The 18,762-nt window shown below is 49.3% G+C and overlaps 1 protein-coding gene across 1 annotated transcript in view; it reads right to left on the bottom strand.

The window, feature by feature from the left end:
* The window catches only part of TPCN1 (two pore segment channel 1), a 60,456-nt gene extending 46,267 nt beyond the window's left edge, over positions 1-14,189 (bottom strand). The window contains exon 1 of the mRNA XM_068989566.1: positions 14,063-14,189. Within this exon, the coding sequence (XP_068845667.1) occupies positions 14,063-14,174 (112 nt within the window). The 5' untranslated portion in view covers positions 14,175-14,189. The remainder of the gene's footprint in view (positions 1-14,062) is intronic.
* Positions 14,190-18,762: the final 4,573 nt, after the last annotated feature.

The following is an 18,762-nucleotide window of genomic DNA, read 5'->3' as shown; positions in this document are numbered from 1 at the left end:
GTGCTTACCCACTGAAAAATTTTTTACTTTGGTAACTTTTTGTTTTCACTGATCTCAAATTACTAGGTTGGAAGAAGCTCTGACAGACAGCTATGAAATTATAATCTGTGGTTGCCGTTTAGTTGCTCAGTCATGTTCAACAACCTTTTGCGAGCCCATGGACTGTAGCCTGCCAGGCTCCTCTGTCCATGCAATTTTCCAGGAAAGAATACCAGACTGGGTTGCCATTTTCTTCTCCAGGAGATCTTCCCAACCCAGGGGTCAAACCTGCATCTCCTGCATTGGCAGGTGGATTCCTTACCACTGAGTTACCTGGGAAGCCCCACAGAAAATTATTTTTAAAAAATAGAGACAAAGGCATTGTCCACTGCAAGCTGGGGCTCCCTGGGCCTCTGCAGGGGATCAGCAGATGAGCAATGCTCAGAGGAACAAGCCTGGCTGTGAGACTCCTTTTCTACTTGGGGTACTGATCAGAGGTCTGCTCTAGCCTCTGCCTGGGAACACTTGGGGGACTGGCTAGACCTGGATCCCATGACCACTGGCCACACCCCAGCATCTGGATCTGCTATGAGCAGGAGGCTATGCTCAGAAGAGCAGCAACAAGGGGCAAAGTGGCCAGCCGGGAGACCCAGAGCTCCTTGGCAGAATGACAGCTGGGAGGAAGTCTACGTCCTGCAGAGTTTGATGGCCACTTCTCCAGGGACCTGGGTTGGGCTGGCTGGCGTGCTCCCAGGGAAGCCGGCAGGGCCTCAGAGTCTGAGTGGTCAGTGGTCAAGTCCTGGGCTCAGCCTTCTCTTCCTGTTCTTCAGTTTCCCTTTCCACTGAGTGGGGGAAACAGCTCAAAAGAGGCGTTGTGGGGACTTCCCTGGTGGTTAAGACTCCACCTTGCAAAGCAGGGGACGTGGGTTTGATCCCTGGCTGGTGAACTAGGATCCTGCAGGAGCAACTAAGCCTGTGGCTGCAACTATTGAACCCATGAACCACAACTAGAGAGTCCGTGTGCCTCAAAGAAAGATCCTGCAAGATGCAAGGAAGACGCCGTGTGCCATAACTGAGACCCAGCTAGACAAGTAAATAAATAACTAATTTTTTTTTTAAGTGGCAGCATGAATAAAGAAAAATACAATAAAGGCCAAAAATCCATCCTAAAGAGCAGGCAGGAGATGGAGTTACTTGAGGTAAATTGTCCTGCAGTGCACCTGGATGGTCGAGGAAATTAACATACAGTTCCCCATTTGCCACAATGGAACCCCTAAGAAAATCCAAACCACAAATACCAATCCTTGCTAAGTTGCTTCAGTCGTGTCCGACTCTGTGCAACCCCATAGACGGTAGCCCACCAGGCTCCCCTGTCCCTGGGACTCTCCAGGCAAGAACACAGGAGTGGGTTGCCATTTCCTTCTCCAATGCAGGAAAGTGAAAAGTGAAAGTGAAGTCGCTCAGTCATGTCCGACTCAGTGACCCCATGGACTACAGCCTACCAGGCTCCTCCATCCATGGGATTTTCCAGGCAAGAGTACTGGAGTGGGGTGCCAAGAGGAATGTAATAAAAGTGAGCTCAAGTCATCCACTTGGAGAGACCTGAAATTATCTACTCATAGGCTCAAGGAGAAACCTTGGACTGGAAGAAACACAAGCTAGAATCAAGATTGCCAGGAGAAATATCAATAACCTCAGATATGCAGATGACACCACCCGTATGGCAGAAAATGAAGAGGAACTAAAAAGCCTCTTGATGAAAGTGAAAGAGGAGAGTGAAAAAGTTGGCTTAAAGCTCAACATTCAGAAAACGAAGATCATGGCATCCAGTCCCATCACTTCATGGGAAATACATGGGGAAACAGTGGAAACAGTGTCAGACTTTTTTTGGGCTCCAAAATCACTGCAGCTGGTGACTGCAGCCATGAAATTAAAAGACGCTTACTCCTTGGAAGAAAAGTTATGACCAACCTAGATAGTATATTGAAAAGCAGAGACATTACTTTGCCGACTAAGGTCCGTCTAGTCAAGGCTATGGTTTTTCCAGTGGTCATGTATGGATGTGAGAGTTGGACTGTGAAGAAGGCTGAGCGCCGAAAAATTGATGCTTTTGAACTGTGGTGTTGGAGAAGACTCTTGAGAGTCCCTTGGACTGCCAGGAGATCCAACCAGTCCATTCTGAAGGAGATCAGCTCTGGGATTTCTTTGGAAGCTGCTGCTAAGTCGCTTCAGTTGTGTCCGACTCTGTGCAACCCCATAGACGGCAGCCCACTAGACTCCTCTGTCCCTGGGATTCTCCAGGCAAGAACACTGAAGTGGGAAGGAATGATGCTAAAGCTGAAACTCCAGTACTTTGGCCACCTCATGCGAAGAATTGACTCATTGGAAAAGACTCTGATGCTGGGAGGGACTGGGGGCAGGAAGAGAAGGGGACGACCGAGGATGAGATGGCTGGATGGCATCACTGACTCGATGGACGTGAGTCTGAGTGAACTCCGGGAGTTGGTGATGGACAGGGAGGCCTGGCGTGCTGCAATTCATGGCGTTGCAGAGTCGGACACCACTGAGCCACTGAACTGAACTGAACTGAGGCTCAAGGAGGGGTGTCATTGCTACTTTGTTGAAAATTTGCTACTTTGTTGAAAATGAAACCCGGACACCTTACTGTTGAGTTAAGAGTTTTTCCACTTACTGAGTTGGTACCTGGAATGTTACCTGAAATTTCCTATGTTAACCCTGAATGGGGACATTTTTATCCCCATTTTACTGACGAAGAAACTGAAACTCAGAGGGAAGTCGAAGCTTAGCTCCTCATTCAAGGCTGCACACTTGCTAAGACAGGGCACTGGAAATTCAACCCCATCCTTTGCTGTAGACCAAGAGACTCTGAAGAAACGTTAGAATGAACTAGATTATCAGCCCGTATTATCACTCCACCAATGCATACACATTTCTAACCACCTGAGGATTCTCCCAAGCCCTTTTCCCGTCTCCAGACTGGGGAGCTCCTGGCCACCCCAGGGCAGTGTCTGAGCTCCCAAAAGGAAACAGGCAGCAAAAGCAAACAGGTCAACTGGCCTCAAGGCTGAGCGAGCTCTGTGACTGAGAAAGTCTGAGCCCCGTGGAGGCAACCACACGGGCTCCAGGGTGCTCAGTACAAGCTGCCATTCGCAGCAAGGCAGGCCAGCCAAGAGCAAACAGCAGAGCTGGCAAGAGGGGACCCTGGGGTGTCACAGAGAGAAGGCATCACGCTTGTCAACGACCACCCAACGAGTGAGAGCCAACGCATCCGGCAGCTTGGCGCAGCTCCAGGCCATTAGCCAGTGCTGAGCACAATGGCTCTCCCAGAGCTGGTTTCCAGCAAGAGCTAAAAGGATAAGAAAAATAAATAAATAAAAACCCAGTCTAACAAAAGGAGAGATTAGCAGGAGGGAAAGGCAGCCTACGAGTGGCGGAGTGGTGGTGGGTGAGTTCAGAGGTGGGTGAAGGTGGGACCTGGGCTGATATAGAAATTATGGGCCATGTGAGGCTCCTTGAGAATTTCGAAAGCAGAGACCAAAGACGTGCCCCAGGCCGGCTGCTCCTAGGGGAAGCAGAGGCCAGGGTCCACCTGGGCTATTTCTGACCTGATCATGTGGGGATGAGTCTTCTGGTCAACCCAGTGGTTTCCACAGGCTGGTTAAGATGTAACAGACTCTCCTGGGTGTTGGGAGAACCTGGTGACTCACTCCCAGATCCCTTACTTCACATGTGTCTGTTTATTAGGTGTCCGGGGTGTGTGCAGGAAAGATGTGGTCTGTGCTTTTGCCCAAACATGTGCTCCTGGAAAGAGGCACAACACATCAGGACCCAAAACAAGAGCACCTACTTAAATGTTCCTGTCTTGTCCAACCAGCCCACCCCAAATGGGCATCATGGAGACATGAGAAAGAAATCCACCAATGGGTTAAACCCTGATTAAAAGGAACATGGTTGGGGACTTCCCTGGTGGTCCAGTGGCTAAGACTCCTAATACAGAGGGGCTGGGTTCACTCCCTGGTCAGGGAACTAGACCTCACATGTTGCAACTGAGACACGGAGTAGCCAAATACATTAAAAAAAAAAAAGGAACATGGTTTACAAAACCCAGCTCGATACTGGATGAACCAAGGGGTATTAATCATACTATGAAAGGATGCTTTGCCAAACTCAACCCTCCTGCTCATATTTTAAATCGTCTACTTCACCAAAATTTCATTTTCTCATAACCTTTAGGAATCCATCATGGCACAAAGCAAACTGATTCAGTACATGAGACATTAATCAAATCTATCACGTGCAGGTGCTGGGGAGGGAGTGGGCCTCCGCGCATCTATTCAGAGGATTCAAAGGTGCAGAAGTGCAGTCGTGACCCTGGTCGCTTCGGGAAGGCACCATGGAAACAGAGAACCTGATCTTCAGCTGAAGAAAGCTGAAGCGGGATGGATCAGGAGTAAGAGACAGCAGCCGATGGGAAGTTTTGGTAGTGAAAGTGGTTCAAGTAAAATTTTAAAAAGTGAGATTGTGTGATTGTTAAACAAATGAGATGACAGTGGAACTTACTTGGCAGTCCAGGGGTTAATACTCCATGCTGCCAGTGCTGGGGGCATGGGTTCAATCCCTAGTCAGGCAAGTAACATCTTGCCTGATGTGTGGTTTGGCCAAAAAGTAGACAAATAAATGAGATGGCGTGAGCAGCCCCACAGTTAAGACTTTTGCTTGTTTGTTCTGATTGCTGAGGGGGTGGAGTGAAGGAACAGAGGCCAGTCAGGCAGGGGTGTAACTGAGGGAGATGTTCTCCTGGCCTGGAAAGTGCTGGGGCCACTGCCGGCTGGGTGGGGTCACTGCCAGGTGGGTGGGGTGAGGCTGGGAAGGTGGATCAGAGGGCTTGGCCTTCAAGGGCTTCATTTTCATTTGATCCAAGAATTGGGCCTAACTCTTACCAAGTGATGAAAGTGAAAGAGGAGAGTGAAAAGGTTGGCTTAAAACTCAACATTCAGAAAACTCAGATCGTGGCATCCGGTCCCATCACTTCATGGCAAATAGATGAGGAAACAATGGAAACAGTGACAGACTATTTTGGGGGCTCCAAAATCACTGCAGATGGTGACTGCAGCCATATTAAAGGACGCTTGCTCCTTGAAAGAAAAGCTATGACCAACCTAGACAGCATATTAAAAAGCAGAGACATTACTTTGTCAACAAAGGTCCATCTAGTCAAGGCTATGGTTTTTCCAGTAGTCATGTATGGATGTGAGAGTTGGACTATAAAGAAAGCTGAGCGCCAAAGAATTGATGCTTTAGAACTGTGATGCTGGAGCAGACTCTTGAGAGTCCCATGGACTGCAAGGAGATCCAACCAGTCAATCCTAAAGGAAATCAGTCCTGAATATTCATTGGAAGGACTGATGCTAAAGCTGAAACTCCAATACTTTGGCTACCTGATGCAAAGAACTGACTCATTGGAAAAGACCCTGATGCTGGGGAAGATTGAAGGCAGGAGGAGAAGGGGACGACAGAGGATGAGATGGTTGGATGGCATCACCGACTCAACAGACATGAGTTTGAGCAAGCTCTGGGAGTTGGTGATGGACAGGGAAGCCTGGCATGCTGCAGTCCATGGGGTCGCAAAGAGTTGGACACAACTGAGCGACTGAACTGAGAGCTTGGAGGGAGACACATTCCCTCTGGGCAAGGCCTGAAAACAGAAACGGCAGGTCTGTAATCCGAGACCAAGAGGGCAGCACAGGCCTGCCTGTATGGACATGCGCTGGGCATGCAGCAGCCCAGCAACACTGATGATGAATGAGGCCCACTGCCCCACTATCCGCCCCTGCAGGTCACTTCCTGCCCCACCCCTCCAATTACACATCTGAAAAACAGGGATACTCTTACTTCGCAAGGGCTCTTAGGAGCCACCACCTATGTAAACATTACTGCACACACAGTCACCAATTGCAATCAACTGTAATAGGGCTTAGGACTTCCCTGTTGATCCAGCGGCTAAGACTCCACGCTCCCAATACAGGGGGCCTGGGTTTGGTCCCTGGTCAGGGAACTAGATCCCACATGCAGCAACTACGAGCTGGCATGCGGCAACTAAGACCTGGCACAGTCAAATGAATAAATAAAAATGTTTTTTAAAAACTGTAATAGGTTTACAGTGTTGCTGCCTCCAACAAGAGAGAAACAAGACTGGCTCTGGGGAAGACTTCTACTTCGAGGTGGTATAATGGATGCCCTGATTTGCAGCTTCTGGATTCATCTTTGAGCCAGGATGCAGGGGTGGTGCCCACGGAGCACTAAAGGGAGAAACTTGCATCTGTGGCTCCAAATGCAGGCTGAGCCACCATACGTTCACCTGGGAGACTCCCCAGGCATTACTGATTCTTCCAGGGAAGAACAAAGCCCCTAAATCTTGCCTTAAAAAAATAATAACCTGGCAGTCCAGTGGTTAGGTATTCGCCTGTCAATGCAGGAAGACAGACACAGAAAGAGAAAAAAATGCCCAATCTGGCTTGATTGCAAAGCTGAATGAAATCTGATCTTTCTTTCTGTGAAGCCCGAAGAGGCAGGGACAAGTGCCCCCAGCCAGTTCTGAATCTCTCGGCACCCAGAACCTGAGTTTCCCCGATCAGAAGAGCGCGGGGTTTCCAGAGCTGCGTGGCCCTGGGTAAGTTTCACCCTCTCAGGGTGTCCGTTTCCTCTGCTGTCAGAGACAGATGCTGAACCAACAGCACAGCTCTGCTGGGAGGATCCAGTTACAGAGGCAGCACGAAGTGCTTTCAGACGCTGCCCGGCAGTTGATAGGGGCTCAGTACCCATGAGCCGTTATTTTTATTGTGAATCACCTTGCACAGCTTGGACTGAGAGGGAGAGAAGGGAGAGTCAGGAAACAATCAGAGAAGTCACCCAGGAAAGGGAGTCCAGAGGGCTCCCTTCATAGGTGGGATGGGGCGGTCTGAGGACCAATTTTTCTCCAGGGGCCTGAGGGATATGGGGTGGTGGGGGCAGGCGGTGATCCCTTGGTGCCTCGTCTGGGTTTCCTTCCAGGTCCACCGTGCTGTGATCTGCGAGGCAGCCCCGGGCAGGACACTGCGGCCAGGAGCCATCAGAGCCCCACCTCCCCCGCTCCCTCCCTGACTCAGAAGCTGAGAAGTTGGCTGTTGTGCCTCACGAAATGCTCTTGGAGCAAATGTGAACGTAGAGAGACCCCCTAAGGGGACGGGAAAGAGCAATGGAGCCAGGGCTCCAGCTCACGCCCAGCTGCCATTGCTGCCATTCCGATGCAGCAGCTTCTCTGCGTGGCACTTCATGGCAGGGGGGCCCGAGGAAACAGACAGGATCCCCCACGAAGACTCGGAGTGGGGAGGAAGTGAAAAGCTTCAAGTGTCGCTTATGAGGCTGGAACCCAGGGTGCCGGGTGCGTGTGCGTTTTAATTGGTGTCTCTGCCAGCCTGGCGACACGACCATCCTGTCGTGTCCCTGGCGAGGCCCTGGGAAAGCCCGGGGGCCGACTCTAGTGGAGCCAAATGCCCAAGCTCCCTGGGAGGCTGGGAAAGCCTGAATGCTGTTCAGCCTCCAGCTGCCATGCTGCCTCCCCTTCCCCACTTGGTGGTGGCCACCTGCTGGGCCAGCAGTGAGGCACCTTTGCCTCAGTTCTTGGCCTGGGTTCAGCACCCCAAGAAGCCCTGTCTCTAGGCATGACAATAACGTCTACAACTGGCTGAGCACCCACCACGGGCACCACACGTGTGACCTCACTAAACCCCCACAACAACTCTCCTGGAAGATGCTATCATGATCCCACCCTACAGATGAGGAGGCTGAGGCTTGGAGACACTAAGTCCCGTACTCGCCTAGGTCAGGAAGCCTGCAGTTTGACTCCAGAGCCCGAATGCTTAACCACTCCACTGCCCAATGTATCACGGGTGACAAAAGCTACCTGGGTCCTTGGGCTTTACTTTCTCTCTGGCGAGTGTGCTGGGGAAGCTCGGTCAGAGAAAAAAGCGCAGACACTGATTTCTGTGATGGAGAGCCTGCCTCGGGGTTAGGTCTCCCCCGGGTATTTAGCCCCACCACTCTCTCCCAGCTCAGGTTGGCCATGTCTGCCCTGGGGCCAACATGATGGAGATGGGTGCCAGCTAGTTCTAGCTGCCATGAAAACTCTGGAAAGGGAGCCAGGGTGCCCGCTGTATATCAGCCCCTGCAAGGGAGCAGTGGCCCACCTGGATGGAGATGGCCCACCATGACAGAGATGGGTGCCAGCTGGTTCTGGCTGCATGAAAACTCTGGAAAAGGAGCCAGGGCGCCCGCTGTATATCGGCCCCTGCAAGGGAGCAGTGGTTCTCCACCTTGTACTGGGTCCCAGGTAAGTGCCAATGAAGTCTTAGGAATCAGGGTGAAAGAGGCAAAAGGGTCCTGTTACTCTATCACCTTAGGTCTTATCCCCACAGGACTTGTCACCAGGGAACCATGAACCACCAGCGCCAAGGTATCTCGTGAGAAAAAGTGCCCTGCTCCAGCCTCAGCCCCGGCCTTGCCACAATCCCTTCCTCACCCAATAGCATAGGCCCATCTTAGGCAGCGACTGGGCTTAAAGGCAATAAGAAGGTGAAAGCTGAGAGTGAGCAGAATTCCCCAAGAAGATACTTTGTATGGCCCACCACACTCTACAGTCCAGGAACAGTCCAGATCACTGACTGCTGCGCAGTGCAGACAGCAGGCTATCTCTAAACCACGCTGTCGGACGCCAAACCCACTGACTATTTTCAAGGTTACTCCTAATTTCTAGGCTTTAAATACCTCTGCTCATACCTTCCTCCTTTATCAACCTGACATCTCCCGCCTGTGAGTCATTCATTAGCATTTCAGCTGCCACATTTATAGCCCAGAGATGTTTTAAGTCTTGGATACAATCCATCCTTGCCCAAATAAGGGGGAAAAAAAAGATCCAAGCCCTCTGGTTTCCTATAGGGACAATTCCCCAGCTTCCAGCATCCCTAGCATAGAGTCAAAGGTCACAAGCAGCACAGCCAGATTCCTGGGGACCTCATCTAAGGAAAGGGCAGGAGTGCTACGGACTGAATTACTGTCTCCCTAAAATTTCTGTGTTGAAAGTCTCACCCCCAGGGCCTCAGAATGTGATGGTATTCAAAGAGCAGAGCCTCTAAAGTGGTAATTGAAGCAAAATGAGGTCATAGGGGTGGGCCCTAATCCAACAGGAGGGGTAGCCTGATACGAAGAGATCAGGACACACACTGCAGACACGGTGAGCAGCAGCTGTCCGAAAGAGGCCTCAAACACACCAATCCTATTGACACCGTGCTCTTGGGCTTGCAGCCTGCAGAACTCTGAGACCATGCACTTCCGCCGCTTGGAGCTCTGTCATGGCAGCCCGAGCACACGGAGACAGGAGGGTGTGGGACACGGCACGGCTGCAGGGGCGGGGTGGAGGCCCAGGCTCAGCCAAGGCTCCTGCCCTCAGAGAGCTGGCTTAGCTCTCAGCGGCTGTTGTGCCCACACAGCTGCCAACTTTGCTGAAGGCGTCAGGCTGCAGAAAACTCCTTAACCCCTCAAGGGTTTAGATTGGCCACAGACTCGGGGAGCAAGGATGGCAGCCTCCCCAGGGCAATCAGCTGTGCTGGGAGTGATGAGACCCCAACCACTGGTGAGCAGAGGCAGGAGGGGATGCCACTCATCTCTGATGGGACCCTCAGACAGCCCCTCCGCTCCTGCGACCTGAGACAGCTATTGTGTTTAGTTGCTCAGTCAGGTCCGATTCTTTGTGGCCCCATGGAATGTAACCCACCAGGCTCCTCTGTCTGTGGCATTATCCCAGCAAGAATACTGGAGTGGGTTGCTATTTCCTCCTCCTGGGGATCTTCCTGACTCAGTGACTGAACCCACATCTCCTGTGGCTCCTGCCCTGGCAAGCAGATTCTTTACCTCTGAGTCACCTGGGAAGCCCCTCCCATGAGCTCTGAGGTTCCAGAAACCCAGCTAGGTTTATCTGGACCATGACTTTTTTTTTCTTCTTACCAAATTACATCAGGCTTAATAGTGGCCCCCATAGGTATGCCCAAGTTGTTACTGCCAGAACCTGCAAAGGTGACCTTGTTTGGAGAAATGATCTTTGCACATGTGATCACGGATTTTGAGCTGAGATCACCCTGGATTTATGGTGGGCCTTTGTTTGTTTGTGCTTAGTCATATCTGACTCTGTAACTCCATGGACTGTAGCCTGCCAGGCTCCTCTGTCCATAGAATTTTCCAGGCAAGAATACTGGAGTGGGTTGCCATTTCCTACTCCATGGACCATGCTTGTTGAATGCTCACCTACAGTAGGCATTGAGCTATGTGATATGTGGATGAATGAATACTTGGGGCCTAGGAGGTGATCAGATGGTTAAACGGTTGCTTCCGCACAGTAAGCTGGTGTAATAATAATGGAAGCCTAGATCAGATACCACAGCAGAAAAGGGCGGTAAGTAGTCAGCCCATCAGGAAATAGTGGTTCAGTGAAGGCTTCAAAGTGATGGGATTATCAGCAGGATTATCAAGACAGAACTGAAGCTCCTGAGTAAACAAGCGCCCAGGGAAAACATGCCAGGCAGTTACCAGCAAGGCAGAGAGGTCTGAGAATGTACCGGGGATTCAGAGAACTAGAAGTGTGGGGTAAGGCAGGAAATGGAACTGGTCAGGCAAGAAGACGCTAGAACATGCATATGCTGGCTAAGGAGCTGCATCCTGCCGGGCACAGGAAGGTCTTGAGAACCTGAGCAAGCTGGGGAAATCATAGGCAGACCTCAGAAATATTGCGGGGCCAATTCCAGACCACTATGATCAAGTGAAGACTGCAATTAAAGCGAGTCATGTGACTTTTTTGGTTTCCTAGTGTATAAAAAACTTATTTCTACAGACTTCCCTGGTGGTCCAGTGGCTGAGACTCCATGTTCCCAGGGCAGGGGGGCCAGGTTCGATCCCTGGTCAGGGAACTAGATCCCACATGCCGCAACTAAGAGTTCACATGCTGCAATTAAGACCTGACACAGCCAAATAAATCAATTTGAAAAATGTGTGTGTATGTGTATATATGTATGCTATAAAGCATTATATAGCATTATGCTTAAAAAACAATGCACACACCTTAATTAATTTAGCAAGCACGTGAGTAACCATCATCTGAGCCTTCAGTGAACCGCCAATTTTTTTTGCTGGTGGAGGATTTGAAATAATGCAATAATTACCAAAATGTGACACAGAGACAGGAAGTGAGCAAATGCTGTTGGGAAAACAGTGCTGAGAGACTTGTTCGATGCAAGGTTGCCAAAAACTTTCAATTTGTCGGGGGAAAAAAGTATGCACAAAGTACAGTAAAACAAGATTTGTGTTTTAGATGGACCACTCAGACAAGTGGGAGGCGGACCTTGTGAAGAAAGTCAGTGCCAAGATCCAAGAATGAAACAAGAAAGGCCCAGATGGGGACTTCCCTGGTGGTCCAGTGGTTGAGAATTCACCTTCTGCTGCAGAGGACACAGGTTCGATCCTCGGTCAGGAAGCTGGGATCCCGCAAGCCATGGAGCAACAAAGCCCATGCACCTTGATTACTGAGCCTGTGTGACACAGCTAGAGAGAAGCCTAGTGTCATAGTGAAAGATCCTGCATGCCACAGCCCAGTTCAGCCAAAAATAGAATATTTTTTTTTAAAAAGAAAGATACCCCAATACAAAATAAAAAGTTTAAAGTTGGAGAAAAAAAAAAGTTAAAAGATTAAGAGGAATTGATGTTTAACAAGGTTAAAAAAAAGAGAGAGAGAGAGAAAGCAAAGCCCACACAGAGGAGGTGGAGCATGCAGGCCTCCTCTGAAATCTTCCCTTTTCTCCAACAGGTGCTGTTATTTTTCTCAGCCAAGCTGGGTGGGTTACACCCATTAGTTTTTAGAGGTTTTAGCAAATATCTCAGGAAGGGGGTGAGAGAGTAAACTGATGCGCCAACGCACTTCCCAGAGCACATAATTTCCCTGGACCCTGTCAGTTTATATTGTTTTTCTTAAACAAACTAAAACAAGCCATCAACTTTGCCAAGAAAGGGACAGCCTCACTAGCGGCCGATCCAACGTTAGCTTTATTGTCTACTTGGCCTATTTCCTAGTCATCAAGCACCGCCGTCGCTTCAAAACCTGATCTTGACGTAGAGCTATGCCTCTCTGCCCACTTTGATTCTGCAGGAGAGCCAGACACCCTGCCATCAGCTCTGACACTTGGGAGGACTTAAAAGTGGCACCCGCGACAATGATCAAGAGTCCAATTCAGAACCCTGAGCCTGGCTATTTCCAGAATGATCCATACTCTCGGATGTCAACCACCTTCCCTCCAGCCCAGTCCCTCACTGGCCATGGATGGAACCACTTCCCTCTCTAGTGGGCAGCCTACTCTGAAGCTGAGACTATGTCACATTCATTTACATCCCATTCCCCAAAGCACCTTACACAGGGTGATGGGGAAAGATCAGCGAGGCATTGCTGCTTGCTAGCTATGTGACCCTGGACAAGTTACCTAACCTCTCTGAAGCTTTTCTTCCCCAGCAAATATGGATGATAACAATAACTCCATTCTGAGGTTATATGATGAAATAATATATGTAAATGTTGAGGGCCAGCACTTACATTTATTACGGCCTTGTGAAGAAAAAAGGAGGAGGAAAAGAAGAGGGAAGAGGGGAGGAGAAGGAAAAAAGGGAAAAGAGGAAGGGAAGAACTTTGGGGTCAAACAGTCTTATGTTCAAATCTCTGCAAAACTGCTACTTGGCTATGCAATGTTAGGTAAGTTCCTTAACCTCTCTGACTCACAGTTTTCTCCTCTGTAAACTAGGGATAATACTGCCTACTTTGCCAAAAGGATCTTAGTTAAGATAACAGGTAAGAAGGAGCCTAACACTTAGCTTGCTGACTCTGGGGTATTTAAGAAGTGGGCCTGAAATCACAGCCACTGATATTTTTGGTCCTGAATGGCACTTAGGGAAAAATCTGGTCTCTATTCTATGCTTCCTGGATCACCCAGCTCTGCCACTCTAGATGGGTGAACTGGCTAAAGCGGAGAGAGGCCAGTTTAGAGGAGCCAGGCCTCCCACTGCACTCCCATCCGTGGGAACAATGCTGTCCTTTACCACTTTCAAATGCAGGCTGTTAAGCTCCCTGTGAGCCAACTGTATTCTCTCTGGACAAAGGAGATGAGAGAGCCAGGCCTGCCTTTCCCTGGACCCAAGCAGTACCCCTCTTTCCTAGCTCAGGAGCATGCCTGGTGGGTAGAACTCCCATCTGCTAAGGAGACCCTAAAGCACTAGCCCCTGACATCTTAGGACCTTCCAGAAGGCAAGTTATTTTAAGCTCTCCTGGACCCGAGGCCTGAGCAAATGGAACAAATGGCTTTGGAACAAAAAAGGTTTTTTTAAGACCTTTCATTCTGCCAGAAACACACTTAAAATCTAAAAAATTTAAAGCTCATCACCTCTCTTGGGTTCACTTTGTGCTTCTGGGCTTTGGTTTAGAGGAAGACAAAGTGAAACAAACCCCAAACCCTCTGATCAATGGATTATGACAAATGCTTGCCCTCTTCCACTCCATCCTGTTCTGGGCGGTGCAGGGACTGAACGCCAGCGGGGAGAAGCAGTCAACGCCACTTTCCTGCCAAAGATCGGGCAGACGGAGGCTGATGTTGAAATCTGTTTCTTATTTTAACAAGGAATGGGACAGGGATGCTAGCCAAGGAGCAGGTTTGCCTGAGGTCTCCACGAAGCATCCACGAACAGAACCAGGGTACTGCAGGTGCAAGGGAGGGGTGGGGCTGTGGGAAGCCGGGCAGGCTAGTCCCAGGGAACATCCCTAAATTGGGGCTGCAGGATTAGGACTCCACAGAATTAGTCTCCTACTAGCATATGTGTCAGAACTTGGGGGTCAAACGTGGAGTCAGGCATTCGGGTACATGAATCTACCATCAGACCACCAAGCCCACAACAAAACAAAAGCTGCACTCTCCCCCGCCCCCAGCACACCCTACCATCTTACTTCTGCTGGGCAGATCATCTGGGCCCAGGCCGTTGGAGGGAGCCAGTGGGGCGCTGCCACTCTCATCCAAGGTCAGGATGAGGGGAACGTCATCATCTAAACTCACAGCCATGTTCTTCACTCCTGCAGCCCTCAGGAGGTGATATCCAAGGCTTTAAATAGTCTCTGCTTTGAGCTCCCAGTCAAAGCCACTGGCCCCGAGGTGCTTCTCAGAAACTCCTCCATCAGTGGCATCTTCTAGAGTTTGGGGGATTAAAAAAAAAAAGAAAAAGACAATTGATCATAATACAACCATTGATGAAAATGTTCTGGAATCAGACAGTGGTGATGGTTGTATAACTTCACAAGTATACTAAAAATGGTACCCTTTAAGATGGTGGATCTTACAGTAATGTGAATTGTATCTTAATTAAAAAAAAAAAAAAGATGTGCACATCACAGGATGTGCCACTGTGCTGTGCTTAGTCGCTCAGTCATGTCCAACTCTTTGCGACCCCGTAGACTGTAGTCTGCCAGGCTCCTCTGTTCATGGGGATTCTCTAGGCAAGAATATTGGAGTGGGTTGCCATGCCCTCCTCCAGGGGATTGTCCCAACCCAGGAATCAAACCCAGGTCTCTCTCACTGCAGGCAGGTTCTTTACTGTCTGAGCCAATAATATCACTGAAATATGGGGGATGGGACAGGAACTCTACAAGAATAAATACTAAAAAGCTAAGCGTAATTATGTCTGGAGATTGATATTATGGCTAGTATGTTCCATCTCCACCCCTCTTAACCCTTGTTTGTGTGTTTCGTAAAGATTTAAAATACTTTGTGAAGTGTGTGAAGTCGCTCAGTTGTGCCCAACTCTTTGCGACCTCATGGACTGTAGCCTACCAGGCTCCTCTCTCCATGAGATTCTCCAGGCAAGAGTACTGGGGTGGGTTGCCATTTCCTTCTCCAGGGGATTTTCCCAACCCAGGGATCAAACCCGGGTCTCCTGCATTCCAGGCAGACACTTTAACCTCTGAGCCATATAAATGTATATAAATGTATATACTTTATATATATATATATATATGACCGTTCATATAATAGTAATTAGTACTCAGTGAGGGTTTACTATGTACTGGGGCTCTTCTAGCAAGTTTTAAGTAAAGTTGACTGAAAGTCAATAATAGTAAGTAGGATTATTGTCCCACTTTACAGAAGGGGAGACTTAAGGCTCAGAGAGGTTAAGTGACTTGTCCAAGATCCCACAGCAGGAAAGTGGGAAAGCACAATCTGACTCCAGACCTGTGCTCCCAGCCACCATGCTACAATCCTTCCAAGTCCAGTCCTGGTATTTAGGCAGCACTAGCTCCAATGACCTATAAATAGTGTGCCAGGTCATCTAAACTTACCCATATCATTCTTACAAAGGCACTATTCTCCTAGATTTAGGTATTTGGGAAGAAAAGGGAAGAGACTAGAATATTTTTTTAGATGAAATGCTTATTTGGAACTTTCAATTCAAAACAGTCAGAACTAGCCTTTTACAGTTCCTATTTATACACATTCCTGTTTCCATTGAGGACCAAAAGAAATGCAAGCAAAGAAATGCAAGCACTCAGCAGATCTAACAGCAGACCTTTGAACTTGAAAACAGCAGCAGGTTCCTTCCTCAAACTGCAGTGTTCTGGTCTCAATCAAGTTTGCCTCCAAATCAACCCACTGAATGGCAACCCAGCAATTTACCTCCTTCAGAAACCTCCACGACCATTTGAGGCAGGCCCCTGTGCATCAATGGCTTCTTAAAAAGTAGGCAGTTTAAAAATGAGCACTATTCTTTGCTGCTAAGACTGTAGCGCTCTACCCAGCAAACTTCCTGTGAGATTTTTTTTTTAAGTTTCCTCCAGATCTGGGGATTCATTTTACTTTTAAATCTCAGTAGTGGGAAAACAGAAAAGGAAATTCCAAATGAGATGCTACCATTTGGCTGTCTTAAAGCATTTTATGTCTTTTTTTCTTTTTGGCTTAAACTTTTCACCACATATACTTTCAAATATACTCAAATGTAGAGAGAATATGTAAATGAACTTCCTGTATTGATCACTCAGCTCTGACAATTATTAACATCTTGTCCTGGCCAGTATTTATTTTGAAGGCTGGAGAGGCTATTAACCTTTTCAACTCATCAAGAAGAGCTTTCCTAATTGTATCGTTGTTATTATAGTAGCTACTGGCTTTTATTTTAACTGTATAATATATGACTGTTTGCTTGTAATGAATGCATTAGTTTTGTGGCTCTCAGAGGGGGTTATCACAACAGAGACATATGTGCCTCAAAATGTGAATAGTGTTTCTGTTAGGAAATTTTACTGAGCTGATGTCCCCACTTCACAATGAGGAAAGTGAGGTTTAGAGGGGTTAAATTAACCGACCTCTTGTAAGTAGACCACAGGGAAGTAATAGAGCCCAGATTTCAACCCAGGCAGTCTGACCCTCCCTGCTTAACCATTACCCTTCCTCTCTTCCCAGACCAGTCCCCTCATCTGAATTCAAACCCATAATTTTAGAGAGGGAAAACTGAGGCTCAGGGAAGAGAAGGGACGTACTTAAAGTCACAGTGCTTCTCCCTCTAGAGAGGACCCAGAATGGAAGGGTCACCCCTTAGGGAAAGGTCCCAGGGAAAGCCGGCAGGCCGTCCCGCGCTCCACTCGGGCAGACGGACCGGGCAAGAGTCTCTTGCAGGGTGGGTGGACTGAGGGCTCCAGGGAGATGAGCATTTGAGAGAGAAAGGGGAGCGAAGAGGCGTGCGGGATCCTACTCCACGTGTTCGACTTTGAGCCCCCTCTCCCGCCCCGGGCTTCCTCGGGCGGTCCCCACGCTGGGCCCCCTCCCCAGATCAGGACTGGAGGGAGAGAAGCGCCGCAATGAACTTCCCCGCAACCCCTCTTGGCCCGGCCTGCCCGCCTCCCACACCCAAATACCCAGCCGCAACCTTTCACTCCGAGCCCCCTGCCCCTGACCTCTGCCCTCTCCTCTGACCATCCCTCACATGCCTTGAATTCTTACACGCGCCGCCCCAGCAACCCGGACCGACCGCCGGGGTCCGCACAGCACAGCACAGCCCGCCGGCGCAGCCGCCAAAGCCCCGAGCCCGGAGCTGTTGCAGCTGCAGCAGCCGCCGCAGAAACCGCCACCTCAGCCGCTGCCACCACGGCAGCTGCGCCAGCTCTCCCATCCGCCGCCTACTGTCCCCTTCGCCTGGCCGGCACCGCCCCAGTCCCCCCTTCGCCGCGCCCTACTGGCTAACTCGGGCGTCATGATGATCTCTGATTGGCCAGCCCTTACGTCCTTCCCCAGTTAATACAAGCCTCCTTGCCCGCCTCCTTGGGGAAGAGAGGCGGGACAAAGAAGCTCCGCCCCTTTCACGCCCATTCTCCCCGCCTTACTCGTTCAGCTTAACCCTGAGGGACGCCCGGCTCTTCCAATTGGTGGAGAGTTAGACACACCTTGTTTCTGATTGGTCAGTCCTCAGGAGGTGGACCAAACCGAGGGGAATAAGGAATCGAATGGCGAAAAGGAAAGTTAATCAGACACCGAGTCCCGCCTTCTGAGATTGATGGGTAACCTAGCAACGCAGGAACAGCTGTGGTAACCAAGGACAGAAAAACTTAAAGACCACCGAGCAGGTGAGTGATCATGTGGGGAAGGGCTGGAGATGATGGGGAGATGTTGAATGGGATCTAGTCCTCTTATCTTTTTGACACTCTGAGGAATCAGCATCCCGTCCCCCCTCCCACCACCGCTAGCCCGTCCCCAGCTCAGGACCCTGATCTCCAGCCCCTGGGTCAGTCTGGACCTCCCTCTCGACCTTCTGCAAAGACGACTGGGCGTCCTCTTTGGTGTCTCTGCCTCTACTCTGCCCCTCCTCTTGTCCACTTCATGGTTCCACTTCCTCATCCATAAAACGTGGATGATACTAGTCAAGTGGACTCACACCAAAGTTAAACTACTTTCAAGTTACACATAGGTGTTGGGGGTGAGAGAGTAGTTTTATAAGTCCCCTACCATTCTGTCAACAGCTTATAAATCCCAAGGTGAGCATGCAATGAGAGTGAGTGTTTAAATTATGTACCTTTGTACCAATGTTGGCCTTTTGTGCTATAATAACTTTAGACCTTAACTTCCATCACTGTCCTTAAAATATAATTTCATTTACATACTCAAGAGAAAGGGTTTGTTGCAAGGATTAACTAAAACAAAGTAAAATAGTTGTCGCCAGGGGCTGGGGGAGTGGGAAACGGGCAGTTATTACTTAATAGGTACAGAGTTTCAATTTGGGATGATGAAAAAGTTCTGGAAGGCAGATGGTGGTGATGGTTGCATATAGATATGAATGTAACAATTTAATGCCACTGAATTTTAAATGGTTACAGTGGTAAACTTTATGTTGCCTGCATGAGTGCTCAGTTGCTTCAATCGAAGTCGGTCGCTTCAGTTGTGTCTTGACTCTGCAAACCCTTGGACGGTAGCCCGCCAAGGCTCCTCTGTCCGTAAGATTTTCCGGGCAAGAATACCTGAGTGGACTGGCATTCCCTCCTCTAGGGAATCTTCCCAACCCAGGACTCCAACCCGGTCTTCTGCACTGAAGGTGGATTCTTTACCCCTGAACTTATGTATATTTTAACACAGTAATAATTTTTCAAAGCAACTATAAAGCTAGACAAAACCA

This window comes from Capricornis sumatraensis, chromosome 17, assembly GCF_032405125.1.
Source record: "Capricornis sumatraensis isolate serow.1 chromosome 17, serow.2, whole genome shotgun sequence".
Lineage (NCBI taxonomy): Eukaryota > Metazoa > Chordata > Mammalia > Artiodactyla > Bovidae > Capricornis > Capricornis sumatraensis.
The sequence above is the reverse complement of the archived record's forward strand: the minus strand, read 5'-3'. Positions and strand labels throughout refer to the sequence as shown.